The sequence below is a fragment of the Cetorhinus maximus genome, chromosome 12, assembly GCF_964194155.1.
Source record: "Cetorhinus maximus chromosome 12, sCetMax3.hap1.1, whole genome shotgun sequence".
Classification (NCBI taxonomy): Eukaryota; Metazoa; Chordata; class Chondrichthyes; order Lamniformes; family Cetorhinidae; genus Cetorhinus; species Cetorhinus maximus.
The window spans coordinates 40,192,682-40,206,193 of NC_135890.1; the positions used below are offsets into that span (position 1 = coordinate 40,192,682).

General features: G+C 43.9%; 1 protein-coding gene and 1 long non-coding RNA gene across 3 annotated transcripts in view; one reads left to right on the forward strand and one right to left on the reverse strand.

Annotated features, from left to right (window-relative positions):
- Nucleotides 1-4,409: 4,409 nt before the first annotated feature.
- Nucleotides 4,410-13,512, reverse strand: part of prkar2b (protein kinase cAMP-dependent type II regulatory subunit beta) — a 101,673-nt gene continuing 92,570 nt past the window's right edge. For both annotated transcript variants that reach the window (XM_078553439.1, XM_078553438.1), the window contains exon 11: nt 4,410-5,940. In XM_078553439.1, coding sequence (XP_078409565.1) covers nt 5,807-5,940 — 134 coding nt within the window. In that variant the 3' untranslated portion in view covers nt 4,410-5,806. The remainder of the gene's footprint in view (nt 5,941-13,512) is intronic.
- The window catches only part of LOC144687385 (uncharacterized), a 32,217-nt gene continuing 24,652 nt past the window's right edge, over nt 5,948-13,512 (forward strand). Inside the window, exon 1 of the long non-coding RNA XR_013578121.1 lies at nt 5,948-6,317. This is a non-coding gene — a long non-coding RNA (uncharacterized LOC144687385). The remainder of the gene's footprint in view (nt 6,318-13,512) is intronic.

The window sequence follows — 13,512 nt, forward strand, 5'->3', positions numbered from 1 at the left end:
TTAAGCACGTATGCTTCACTATTGTCCAGAATGCATTAATATAAAAAATAATTTTTCAGCAGTATGCCAGGAAACCCCTTGAAATGTATCACTGATTTTACGTGTTTAATATTTGGATTTTACTTTCAGCTTTTCATGTACTTAATCTCTATTCCTGCAATATAACTGAAGGAATGTTACATCAATTCCTCAAGGTATAAAGTCTGTATAGTTACTACTTTTAATCATGTCAGGGCCATTTCTTGAGTGGTCTGCTTTTTCAAGCTGTGGGTCGAGATTTATTGACTTTCTAACTTATCACTGAGGTGGACGTTATATATGTCACCCTCCCAATAAATATTAGGACAGGGTAAAAGTAGCTTTTTATGCTTTACCAGATCTGGAAATGCTGGATACTGGGCAACAATATGGAAGTTTCCATTAACCCAGCATGAACCTGGAATTAACCAAAAGAAATAAGCCAACTATAAAAGATGCATTATTAATATTTATATTTGCACACACCCATCACGCTGTTAAAAATGTAAAACAATCTTCAATTAATCTCATCCCCCTATGTATGCAATGACATGGAAAGAAAACAGCGTTTGGCATAAAGTCTACAATAATCCTCTGACTTCAGAAGTTTATAATAATTATAAGTATAATGATAATTATCTGGCTTTACTTATTAAAAGCAGGCTGGCAGCAAACATCATAAGCAGCAGATTACCCATGAGATCCATTATCTCATTAATATCTATTTATACTTGAATTTACTTGGTCTAGCTGCCATGGCAAGTAAAAGGTGATTTTAGGAAATGGCTAGAAATCTACCCTTCCTTATAGCAAGAATTAAGTTCCTCCTCCTTCCCCCAGTAAAGTCAAAACTATCCACTGCTATCCAGTGCAAAAGATAAGGCTGAAGCATTTGCTACAATCTTCAGCCAGAAGTACCGAGTGGATGATCCATCTTGGCCACATACTGAGTTCACCAGCATCACAGATGCCAGTCTTCAGCCGTCGATTATCAAGATATCAAGAAAAGGCTGAAGGTAGTGGATACTGCAAAGGCTATGTACAATAGTACTGAAGAATTGTGCTCCAGAACTTATTGTGTCCCTTGCCAAGCTGTTCCAGTACAGCTGCAACACTGATATTTACCCGGCCATGTGAAGTGAGAGTGACTGCCCATGACATCAAGGCAGCTTTAGACAGTGTGGCATCAGCAAGCTCGAGTAAAGCTGGAGTCAATGGGAATCAGAGGGAAAACTCTGCGCTAGTTGGAGTCATACCTAGCACAAAGGAAGATGGTTGTGGTTGTTGGAGGTCAATCATCTCAGTTCCAGGACATCACTGCAGGAGTTCTTCAGGGTAATGTCCTAGGCCCAACCACCTTCAGCTGCTCCATCAAAGACCTTCCTTCCATCAGAAGGTTGGAAGTGGGATGTTTGCTGATGATTGCAGAATGTTCTGCATCATTCATGAATCCTCAGATACTGAAGCAGTCCATGTCCAAATACATCAAGACCTGGACAATATCCAGGCTTGGGCTGACAAGTGACAAGTAACATTTGTGCCACACAATTGCCAGGCAATGACCATATCCAACAAGAGAGAATCTAGCCATCGCCCTTTACATTCAATGGCATTACCGTAGCTGAATCCCCCACTATCAACATCCTGGGGGTTACCATTAACTGGTAACGGAACTGGACTAGCCAAATAAATACTGTGGCTGCAAGAGCAGGTCAGAGGCTAGGAATCCTGCAGCACCTCCTGACTCCCCAAAGCCTGTCCACCATCTACAAGGCACAGGTTAGGAATCCGATGGAATACCCTTCACTTGCCTGGATGCGTGCAGCTCCAACAACACTCAAGAAGCTTCACACCATCTAGGACAAAGCAGCCCGCTTGATTAGCACCTCATCCACAAATATGTACTCCTTCCATCACTGACGCACAGTGGCAGCAGTGTGCACCATCTACAAGATGCACTGCAGGAACTCACCAAGGCTCCTTAGACAGTACCTTCCAAACCCAAAACCACTACCAACTAGAAGGACAAGGGCTGCAGACACATGGGAACACCACCACCTGGAAGTTCTCCTCTAAGCCATCCTGACCTGGAAATATATCGTCATTCTTTCACTGTCGCTGGGTCAAAATCCTGGAACTCCCTCCCTAACAGCACTGTAGGTGTACCTACACCGCATGGACTGTAGTGGTTCAAGGCGGCAGCTCACCACCACCTTCTCAAGGGCAATTAGGGATGGGCAGTAAATGCTGGTCTAGCCAGTGACGCCCAAATGCAATGAATGATTAAAACAAAATGGTAAACTATAAACGATGTATACAAACAATCAATGAACAGTCAGCACCAATCTACCAATAAAATGTTACAAACCAATTAAACTGCTCCACACATTGTATTGAAGATCCTTTGGTCACTATTTTGCTGAAAAATCTAAACTAAGAATTTAATAGAAGAGATTAAGACTACTTACACAGAATGACATGTTGCATTGAAAATATCTTTCTTGCATCGAAGGACTGTGCAATGTGAGAAACCTGAGCTTTGAGTGCAACTTCCCATGCCCAGCCAACTTAAAAAAACTCCAGGTTGTAGGGTACAGTTCCCAGCAATCCCATTTTTAAAGAAAAGTGATAGCCTTACTGGGTATAAATACAGAATGCCATAACAGGCTGTTTCTAAGCAGCATTCCCATCCATACTTGGAGAATTACTTGGGACTTTGACCTGAAGGGGAATATTTTTATAAGCAGTGATTTGCTTCTATTGTATAAAACATTAAGAATAACGTAAAGCAAGAATTGCTACTTTTAAAACAACCTTAAAAGCAAGAACTATATGTACTGATCACTAGACAATCTTCTGTAACCACAAGAACATAAATCCAAAGAAGTAGTCACTGAGCAGGGAAATTGTACTGTAAACTAATGAGTACACCATTTCTTATGTTTATCCCAGCCTTCAATAACCAAGAAAAGGATAAATATTGGCAAATTCTGGAAGGAGTACCATCATCCAGATTTGGAGAGAGATGGTAATTAAAAGTCTTGATTTAAACATGTTAAATCTTTGGGTGATGCTAAGCACCATTGCAGAGGTATTTGTTGAACAAGGATGGGTTACCTACAAATTGTAGCTATCAGTCTGAGTTCAAGCATCCACCAGGTAGCACCCCGTTTACACAAAGTACAATTCTGTTATTTATATGGATTTACATACATGTGCAGAATTCCTCTCCCAGAAGTTAAATGTTTGGATAATGCAAGTAGCTGCATCAAGTATGGGACAAACTGAAGCACTGGAAGATAATTTCTGCGAGGAATCTCAAATGCTCCTCCCAGCTTCAGGTGTGGGGTCAACACTGGATTTACGGTACATCTTTAGCATTGCAATGTTGCCAGCATTATCATGTAAACGCACCCAAAGAAGCAACTCAAATGGGTATTTTCCAAAAACGTCATGCTGTCTAGTCATTGCTATTAAACCAAAGCTCATGAAATATAAGGGGCACAAGCCTGGAATTGGCAATGCTTCTGACCCTGCTGAAGCTCACAGGGACAGGAGGGAAATTTAAGCTTTTAGCACCCTGGGGGAAATATCTGCAGAAGCCCCACCCAAAAACACAGTTGCCTCACTGGTCTTGTATCAGGGCTCCTTTAAATATATATATTTTTAATTTCCCTCATTCCCACCAATCTTGCTGGGTCCAGGCCATGATCTCAACTTGAATGCCCTTTTCTCCCCGAAGCAGGAGGCTGGTATACCTCATCTCACTTAACCTACTGGCCTTCAAACATACACTAGGTTCCAGGGAAGCAAGAACTCAAAGTAGAAAGCCTATGCTCTTAGCCAATTCCCCTCCACAGAAATGGCCTTTCTGGGGTGGGTGGAAATTTCACTCACATATAAGGCTACAGATAGCTCCATTCCATGTCTGGAAGCAGGTGCATCAAGGCTCTGACTGAAATTATATCAGTTCCACCAGTCTGCCACTGGAGTTGTAACAGGAGCCTGCCAGAATAGCCTAACAATTTTAGCGTCCCAGTTCCTAAGCAGTGATGTTAAAAAGCTGCATCTTATATTAGAGAGGTTTATTCAAGAGTGGTATCTCTGCATAAGTTGGCATGCCTGACCTAAAACTACATATGAGCACAGCAGGATCTACAGTTTACTAAACATACTTTCCGTCCTAGCAACTCTCAATAAGGAAATGGATTTTTTTTAATATAACCATACAATGATTTTACTGGTCTATATCTGTCATAAAACTCAATATGAACAATGAAATTATTGAAATTTACAAACAGAAGATTGTAACATCTTTAGAATGGTAACAGATAAACCCTTTTATTTAACTTTGATACTATCCACTATTATTCAATAAAAATCTGCAAATGTTTCTTAAATAAGCCCATATTTTATTAGATGCGTAAATGTCTTCTAAAAATGCCTAGTTGTACTCAACATAGCTAGAGTGCCAAAAGGCTTTTAAAAATTAGACTATAATCCAATACAGTACAACACTGTTATATGTAGCTCAATAAAATAACTAGCCCCAGTAAATAGTCTTCAGCGTCAACTTTTAAATGTGTGACTTTGTGATCACATTGTGAAATGACAAAATATATTCTAGATAAATGGCTATATTGCAATTACCTTACCTAAAGGTAAAAGCAAAGGCCCATGTAGATGCTCTCTACAGAGATAAACTTTAAAACATAACTTGTATTAATTGGACTGAATTTGGTTTCTATTTTGGATTAAAGTGAAAGGGTTGCAATGTGCACAGCATGAAGGTGAAAGATTTTAGAACATACAAATTCCTTTTCCCATGCAGTGGCAAAGGCTGGCATTAAAACTCAAGGCCACAGATGAAATGGGTTAACAGGCCACTGGGTCAGTTGTAATAGTAAATACTTGCATGACAATTATTCAATTAGCACCTCCTAACTCAATGCACTTTCTATCACATAATCAGATTCAAAGCACATCACATGGCTCTACTTAGTTATTGTTCCAGCAAGTCCTGCATACAAAAGCGGGAGACTTCACAAAACAGGGAAAACGTAAATTTGTTAACAGACTTCTCTATAAAATTGAGTTTAGAAATAAATACTTTTTTTTAATTATACCTCACCATACACACTTTTCTTTGGTGAAAGATGTTCCAATAGTTTACATTTTTGAATTTTCATTCCATTATGATCCATGACAGAATTGAAACAAAATTTATAAATAAATCTTATTCACAAAATATTCAAATATTTCTGCATGAAAATTAAACTTACAAGATGAAAATGATGCAGAATTTCATATCAAACAATGACATTTTCTTAAATCTGCTATACATTTCCTGTATATTTACTGGGATATCTCAATGTAATCAGGTCACAAGCTGTCAAATAAGGTTTTTTAACTAACTTGTACTCAAGTTAAAATGCACTGTGTGCACGATAAACAATCTTTGAAGTCAAAAATTCTTATCCTTTCTTAGTCACTGCAGATCCTTTGCTGAGCAAATATTTTATTGAATGAACAAATTCAGATATTGACTCACACTTCACATTTTTAGTCAAATATTTATCTATTATTTAATTACCTGTTTGTTCAGAAAAAGCTAGATTCTAGGTTATCACTATATTGCAATTGTGTTAATTCTGTTTTTGGTTAGAAAATAAGTAAACAGAATAGCTACAAAAATGCTTTCCTTCTATACAATTCAAATGCACTTTTCAGTGGGGAATCCACTTTTTTCCACAGTGATGTATCATGATGGTGTCCTTGAATTACTTGTTCATACAGCTGAATCAGAGAGATCCATATTTGTTCCAAAAAGGTCCACTAGTTGCTCCTCATAATTTGCAATGTTTCTCTTCATAATATCCATACAAGGACCAAGCAGTCGCTCAAAAGCTTGCACATCCATAACTGTGAAAAAATAAATGGTCAAACAGAAAAGCAAGAAATTATTCTAAATTGAAAAGGCTCAGCTGCTGACATTCAGTATCTATTTGGTCTTATAAGCCAGTGGTTCTCAAACAGAGTTCTGCGGAACCCTGCGGGCTTTCTAGAGGTCTGCAGTTCAGGGTCAACCCACAGGTTGGCGCCGTTGGCAACTGCCGTGAGTGCCATAGAGTATGCAAATGAGCAGGAGCCAGAAGCGGATTCCTACTCTCCGCCCAGGCTCCCCTAGTGGGTTTCTCCATGTTCTGCTCCCCCTGGGCTCCTGCTCTCCCCCTCTGCTTGTGCCAAGGAAAGACAGACTCTGCAGTGAGAAGCTAGAATACCCATCCCACTGTTAACCTGTGAGTAAGTAACCATTTTCTTAAAAGCATTGTTATAAGCAAACTAAAATACAATACGCTACTCATTCCATTTAGGTATCAGACCGTAATCCAAAATTAATATAGCTGCATTCCACTCATTAGTATTATAGAGAATGCGTTAAAAACATACCTCCTGAAATTAATACATATTACTCCACTAACATGCTGCACAGCAGCGTGTCAAAAGTTAGGGCCTCCCCTGTGATGTTCCATGTTATGATCGGAGTCCTAAGCTTTAAAAGAGAGAAGTACCAAAGGAGAACTCCTTCCCAAAATAAACGTGGGTACAAAAAAAAATCAGCTTGCACCATTTTTTGAAAGTCAGTTTGTGGTTGGCTAGAAGAGTGATGGAAGCAGCTCCTCTCCACATCTCCCCCACCTGCCCACCACCATCAACCGCAACCCTCACCACCCCTGCAAACCACCTGAGTATTGCACTTGACATGTACTTTAGAAGGCAAGAAACCTTCCATTGATGAAAAAGGAAGGATTGCGTTTATTGGGCGGTATGGTCTCAAATTTTCACTTTAAGAGCAGTAGCAGGTGGGTAAAACGGCATTTTTCCTGCCAGCCGCAATGGTGGCTTTTCACGCCGTATCATCCCAAACCCACCGCATTAATTATGCATTCCCAGGAAACACGCCGTTTCCATGGCAGGCGGGCTCTCATTCACGTGCCACGCCATCACCTCGCCACTTCAGCATTTCAGGCGCCTTATTTAAAGTCCAGCCATGTGCACACATCTCAGTGCTTCTGGCCCACAAATGATGCAAGATGACATGGTCCTGAAAGGGAAAAAGATTGCAGCCCCAGGTTCAACGAGCACCTTTTGGACGCAGTGGAAGCTTGCTCTGAAGTCCTCCATCCCCCGCTCTGGCCTCAGGATGGCCAGCAACCTCACTAATCCAGCTTAGGAGGGGGTGGCAGCGGTGGTCAACACCAACGCTCTTCAAAAGAGGACAGCCTCCCAGTGCCGAAAGAGGATGAATGGTCTCCTCCGTTCCGCAAGGGTAAGTTACTCTTCTCATCACTCTCAATTCTCACACTCACAAACCCATCACACATCTGCAGGGCCCTCACTCACTGCCGGTTCAAGGGACATCACCATTCACTCTCACACACACCTTCATTGTCCTCATTCCGTCCATGGGACCACTCGCCACCCAGACATGCCAGGCATACTTATCATCTGGCCTGGCAGGTGTCCTGCTTACACTCCCTCCATCTCTATTCATGCAGGACAAGTTAGCACACAACAAGAGGGAGAGCTCGCAGACCAGTGGAGGAATGCCTGAAATCAAGGTCCTCACTGACTTGGAAAACAGAACCATCCAGCTGGCTGGTGACGATCTGGATCTTTCCTGTGCTGATGGTGAGGTCGGCGGTGCTCTACCAAGTGAGGATCCAGCAGTGCAACATCCATCAGACAACCATGTCATAATGTTTGTCCTCTTTCACAGGTCATTTCCATGCACTAACTATCTCCCCTTGCTTTTGCAAACACATCTGTCAAACAGCCCATGGAGTCCATGACCCAAGGCCTCCAATCAAGCCCCAAAAAAACCTCTGAAGAAGAATCTGGAGGCCACTCATTGAAGACCTGTCACAGCGCTCACCCACGCCCTCCACCAACACAGAGACACACACCTTGGTGGGACCTAGCTTTACAGTAACCTTGGGATCACCATCTGGTGAACACATTGCACTGCCTGATCTGCAGCAGGCGGCAGCAGGGACTTCCCAGGTGTCTGGCACTCGGAGGACTACTGGAGGCCAGAAATTTGCTGAGTCCGAGTCAGATGACAAGCCTTTGGACTCGGTCCTCAATCAGTTAGTGGAGTTGTAAAGGCAAGCTCAGGAACATCAGGAAGGGATGACCCCTGCAATCCTTAGATTGCAAGGTACGATGGAGGAGTCTATCCATCTTCAGGCTGAGGTGATAGTGCTGGCATGCCAATGCACCAAGGTCAACACTGGTAGGATGGCAGCCGCCATGGAGACCTTGGTCCAGGACTTCGCTCCTGCACTGCTGTGCGGGCTCAACTCCATCGCTGATGCCATAGTTGGCCTCCAACAGTATGTACGCGAGAGGGGTGCAGGGTAGCTCAATCGCACTCCAGCTACCCCTTCTCCTCAAGGCGTCGCTGTTGGGCACCCATAGGGAGGAGGATCAGCAGGTGCACTGGACTGTTGTGTTTGGCTGCAGTAGAGAGCTTCAGTTGGAGATTGTGACTGAGGGAGTTTAAGGGTTAAATTCTATCTAAAGTCTAGTCTTTCTTTCATTTAGCAATTAACTAAAAGTTGCTGTTAGGGTTGGAAGAAGGTGAGTTTTAGATCGGAGAGGAGAGGCCAGCTAGAGCAGTATAAAAGGGCACGAAAAACAGAGGCTGAGACCGGAGAGGAGAGGCATACCCTCAGGACCCTCAGGCAGTGGAGTTCGAAGTGACGCCACAATTCAAGAAATAACGTGACACAGGGGAGACAAATGATTGGTAAGAAGGGTCAGGTGAGTACTTCTATTTTTCCTACTAATTAAGCTGCTGAAGTCTATTAGGTTAAACAAAATTAGGTGAGGACTTTGGACTGTAATGGGAACGTTTGGAGTGAAATAAGGCCCCAGCGTAGTTAGTATTCTTTAAAGGGAGTAACTAACAAGCTTAATCTCAAGGGAGGTCATGGCTGCAGAGCACGCACCCATGATATGCTCCTCCTGCGCTATGTGGGAAGTCATGGACACTTCCAGTGTCCCTAGAGACCATGTGTGCAGGAAGTGTGTCCAGCTGCAGTTACTGGCTAACCGCATTTTGGAGCTGGAGCTGTGGGTGGATTCAATGTGGAGCATCCACAATGCTGAGATTGTTGTGGACAGCACGTTCAGTGAGGTGGTCACACCGCAAGTAAAGACTGAACAGGCAGAAAGGGGATGGGTGACCACTAGGCAGAGTAGAGGAAGGCAGGTGGTGCAGGAGTCCCCTGTGGCCGTCCTCCTCCCTGACAGATATACAGTTTAGGATACTGTTGGGGGAGTTGACTTCTCAGGGAAAAACAGCAGGAGCCAGGTCTATGGCACCATGGATGGCTCTGCTGCACAAGAGGGGAGAAAGAAGAGCAGCACGGCTTTAGTGATAGAGGATTCAATAGTAAGAGGAACAAACAGACGTTTCTGCGGCCGCAAACAAGACTCCAGGATGGTATGCTGCCTCCCTGGTGCCAGGGTCAAGGATGTCTCGGAGAGGCTGCAGGGCATTCTGAAGGGGGAGGGCGAACAGCCAGTGGTTGTGGTACATATTGGTATCAACGACATAGGTAAAAAAAAGGGATGAGGTCCTACAAGCTGAATATAGGGAGTTAGGTCGTCAAAGATAGTAATCTCAGGATTACTACCAGTGCCACATGCTAGCAAGAATAGAAATAACAGGGTATATCAGATGAATATGTGGCTGAAGAAATGGTGTAGACGGGAGGGATTCAGATTCCTGGGATATTGGGACCGGTTCCTGGGAAAGTGGGACCAGTACAAACAGGACAGGTTGCATCTGGGCAGGACCAGGATCAATGTCCTCAGGGTGGGGGGGTAGGTGGGTGCTTACTAGTGCTGTCAGAGAGGGCTTATATTAGAATGGCAGGGGAATGGGAACCTAAGCAGGGAGACAGAGGAGGGAGAAACAAGCATAGAAATGAAAGACAGGAAAGAAAGAAGCAAAAGTGGAAGCCAGAAAAAATAAGGGTGAAAAACAAATGGGAGTCATAGTGCAAAATAAAGCTAAGATGACTAACAAGGTTAAAAAGACAAGTCTAAAGGCATTGTATCTTACTATGCGAAGCATTCGCAATAATGTGGACGAATTAACAGAGCAAATAAATATAAACGGTTATGATATAGTTCAATTTTGGAGACGTGGCTGCACGGTGTCCAAGGGTGGGAACTGAACATCCAGGGGTATGACAAATAAGGAAAGGACGTGGGGTAGCACTGTTCACAAAGGAGGAAATCAACGCAATAGTGAGGAAGGACATTGGCTTGAAAAGTCATGATGTGGAATCTGTTTGGGTGGAGATAAGAAACACCAAGGGGTAGAAAGCGTTGGTGGGGTTTGTCTATAGGCCCCCAAACAGTAATGAAGATGTAAGGGAAGGCATTAAACAGGAAATTAGAGACGCATGCAATAAGGGTACAACTGTAATCATGGATGACTTTAATCTGCATATAGATTGGACAAACCAAACTAGCAATAATACTGTGGAGGAGGATTTCCTAGAGTGTGTACGTGATGGTTTTTTAGACCAATACGTTGAAGCACTAACTAGAGAGCAGGCTATCCTAGACTGGGTATTGTGCAATGAGAAAGGATTAATTAACAATCTTGTTGTGCAGGGTCCTTTGGGGAAGAGCGACCATAAAATGATAGAATTGTCCACTAAGATGGAGAGTGAAGAAGTTGAATCCGAAACTAGGGTCCTGAACCTAAATAAAGGGAACTATGAGGGTATGAGGTGCGAGTTGGCAATAATGGATTGGGGAACCTTACTAAAAGGGTTGACGGTGGATAGGCAATGGCTAATATTTAAAAAGTGTATGCATGAATTACAACAATTATTCATTCCTGTCTGGTGCAAAAATAAAACAGGAAAGGTTGCTCAACCATGGATTACAAAAGAAATTAAGGATAGTATTAGATCCAAAGAAGAGACATATAAAATTGCCAGAAAAAGCAGCAAGCCTGAGGATTCAGAGCAGTTTAGAATTCAACAAAAGCGGACAAAAAGATTGACCAAGAAGGGGAAAATGGAGTATGAGAGTAAACTTGCAGGGAACATAAAAACTGACTGTAAAAGCTTCTATAAATATGTGAAGAGAAAAAGATTAGCAAAGACAAATGTAGTTCCCTTACAGTCAGAAACGGGGGAAATTATAATGGGGGACAAAGGAATAGCAGAAGAATTGAACACATATTTTGGTTCTGTCTTCACAAAAGAGGACACAAATAATTTCCCAGAAATGTTAGGGAACCAAGGATCTAGTGAGAGGGGGGAATTGAAGAAAATTAGTATTAGTAAATAAATGGTGCTCGAGAAATTAAAGGTGTTAAAGGCCAGTCTTACTGTGGATGCATTCAGGGTAAAGACCACAATCCCTTAGATGCAGGTAAAATCTGGCAGGACTGTCATATGAGGAGAGATTGGTTCGACTGGGCCTGTATTCACTAGAGTTTAGATGAATGAGAGGGGATCTGATTGAAACGTATTAAATTTTAACAGGGCTAGACAGACTAGATGCAGGGAGGATGTTTCCCCTGGTTGGGGAGTCTGCAACCAGGGACCACAGTCTCAGGATACGGGGCAGGCCATTTAGGACAGAGATGAGGAAAAATTTCTTCACTCAGAGGATGGTCAATCTGTGTAATTCTCTACCACAGAAGGGTGTGGAGGCCAGGTCACTGAGTATATTCAAGAAAGAAGATATTAGGGGCATCAAGGGGTATGGAGAGAAAGCGGGAACATGGCATTGAGATAGAGGATCAGCCATGATCATACTGAATGGCAGAGCAGGCTCGAAGGGCCGAATGGCCTACTCCTGCTCCTAGTTTCTGCGTGTTTATGTGTACCCCTCCCCACCCCACTTCAGACCAAAGTGATGGTCCAGCCTCATACTTCCTGGACACATTACTGATGCCTGCACCTCGACAATGCTCATCATTGCAGCCAGAATGTTGTGGGCAGGCGCCAGAGTTCCATCATTTTCTCTGTGTGCTCTCAGCACTTTTAAGGTAGGGCTGGCCCCCATCTCTTCAGCATCTGTGACCAGTGACATTGTGCTCTTGAAGTCAAAGGATCAGATGTTTCTAAAGTTTCATGGCTGCATCTCTATGATATGACCCTGATCACCGAGCACAATCGAGCTGCCCTTGGCCAGACAGGAGTCAGACATTCTCAGAGGCTATCTGAAGATTTATGTAATGTCCTCACTGCATGTCATCATCATCCTCCTGCAATCGAGCGTCTATTAGGGCCTCCACTACATCGACATGACAGGAGCATTATCACAGAAGGTATGTGCATTGCCATAAGCCAGACTGGAGTCAAACATTCACAGATGCAATGTGAGGATCTATGTTGTCTCCTCACTGCACGCCGTCATCATCCTCCACAATTCTAGCAACTATGAGGGCCTCCTTAGCATGCCTGCCTTGTCAGGCCAGTGCAAGGGCCTTATCCTTTTCGTCACCCTCAAGGAACTCCTTACCCTCATCCCTGTCGGCGTCCTCCTCGTCAGAGGAGACCTCCAGCTCCTCCATCTCCTCCTCAGCCAGCTCCTCTCCCTGTTGCAGCACCAATTTGTAAAGGACGCAGCAGGTGACAACAATGCGTGACACCTTCTCTGGACTACATTGCAGGGCTCCACCAGACCAGTCCAGGCACCTGAACCTCATTTTCAGCATCCCGATTGTCCGCTCCGCCAAGTTGCGAGCTGCAGCATGAACCTCATTATACCTTCGCTCTTCTGCAGTCTGAGGCTGCTGCATGGGTGTCATCAGCCATGGCCTCTGCGGGTAGTCATTGTCCCCGAGGAGCCATCCCTGCAGCTTCTGTGGACCCTGGAAGACTTCAAGGATCTGTAACCGACTGAGAATGTAGGAGTTGTGCACACTCCCTGGAAACCATGCGCAGACCTGCAGGATGCGTTTCTGGTGGTTGCACACCAGCTGCACATTCCAACGAATGGAATCCTTTGCGGTTGACATAGTTAACCGCCTGTTGCGACAGAGATCTGAGTGCCACATGAATGCTGTCAATGGCACCCTGCACCCTTGGGAAACCTGACACCTGAGCAAATCCAATCACTCTTGCATCCTGGCTGACCTAGTCCCAGACGAAATGCACAAAGTTGTGTGCCCTTGCGAAGATGGCATCTATGACCTCATGGATGCATTTGTGGGTGAAGGCTTGTGATATCCCACAGTTCCCTAGACAGGCGCAGTCTCTGGTGACACTGGTTCGCAGTCATCTGCAGGAATGAAAGGCGGCATCTATAGACCCTGGTTCTAGCTAGGCGCTGACCAGCGATGGCTCGCTGTGGCTCTTTGGCGGCGTGTGCGGAAGCCCCAGCCGCCCCTTCTTCCAAAGGATGCTGCTCCTCCCTCTGCGTAGCCAGGTGCCTATGTCACTCTCTTCT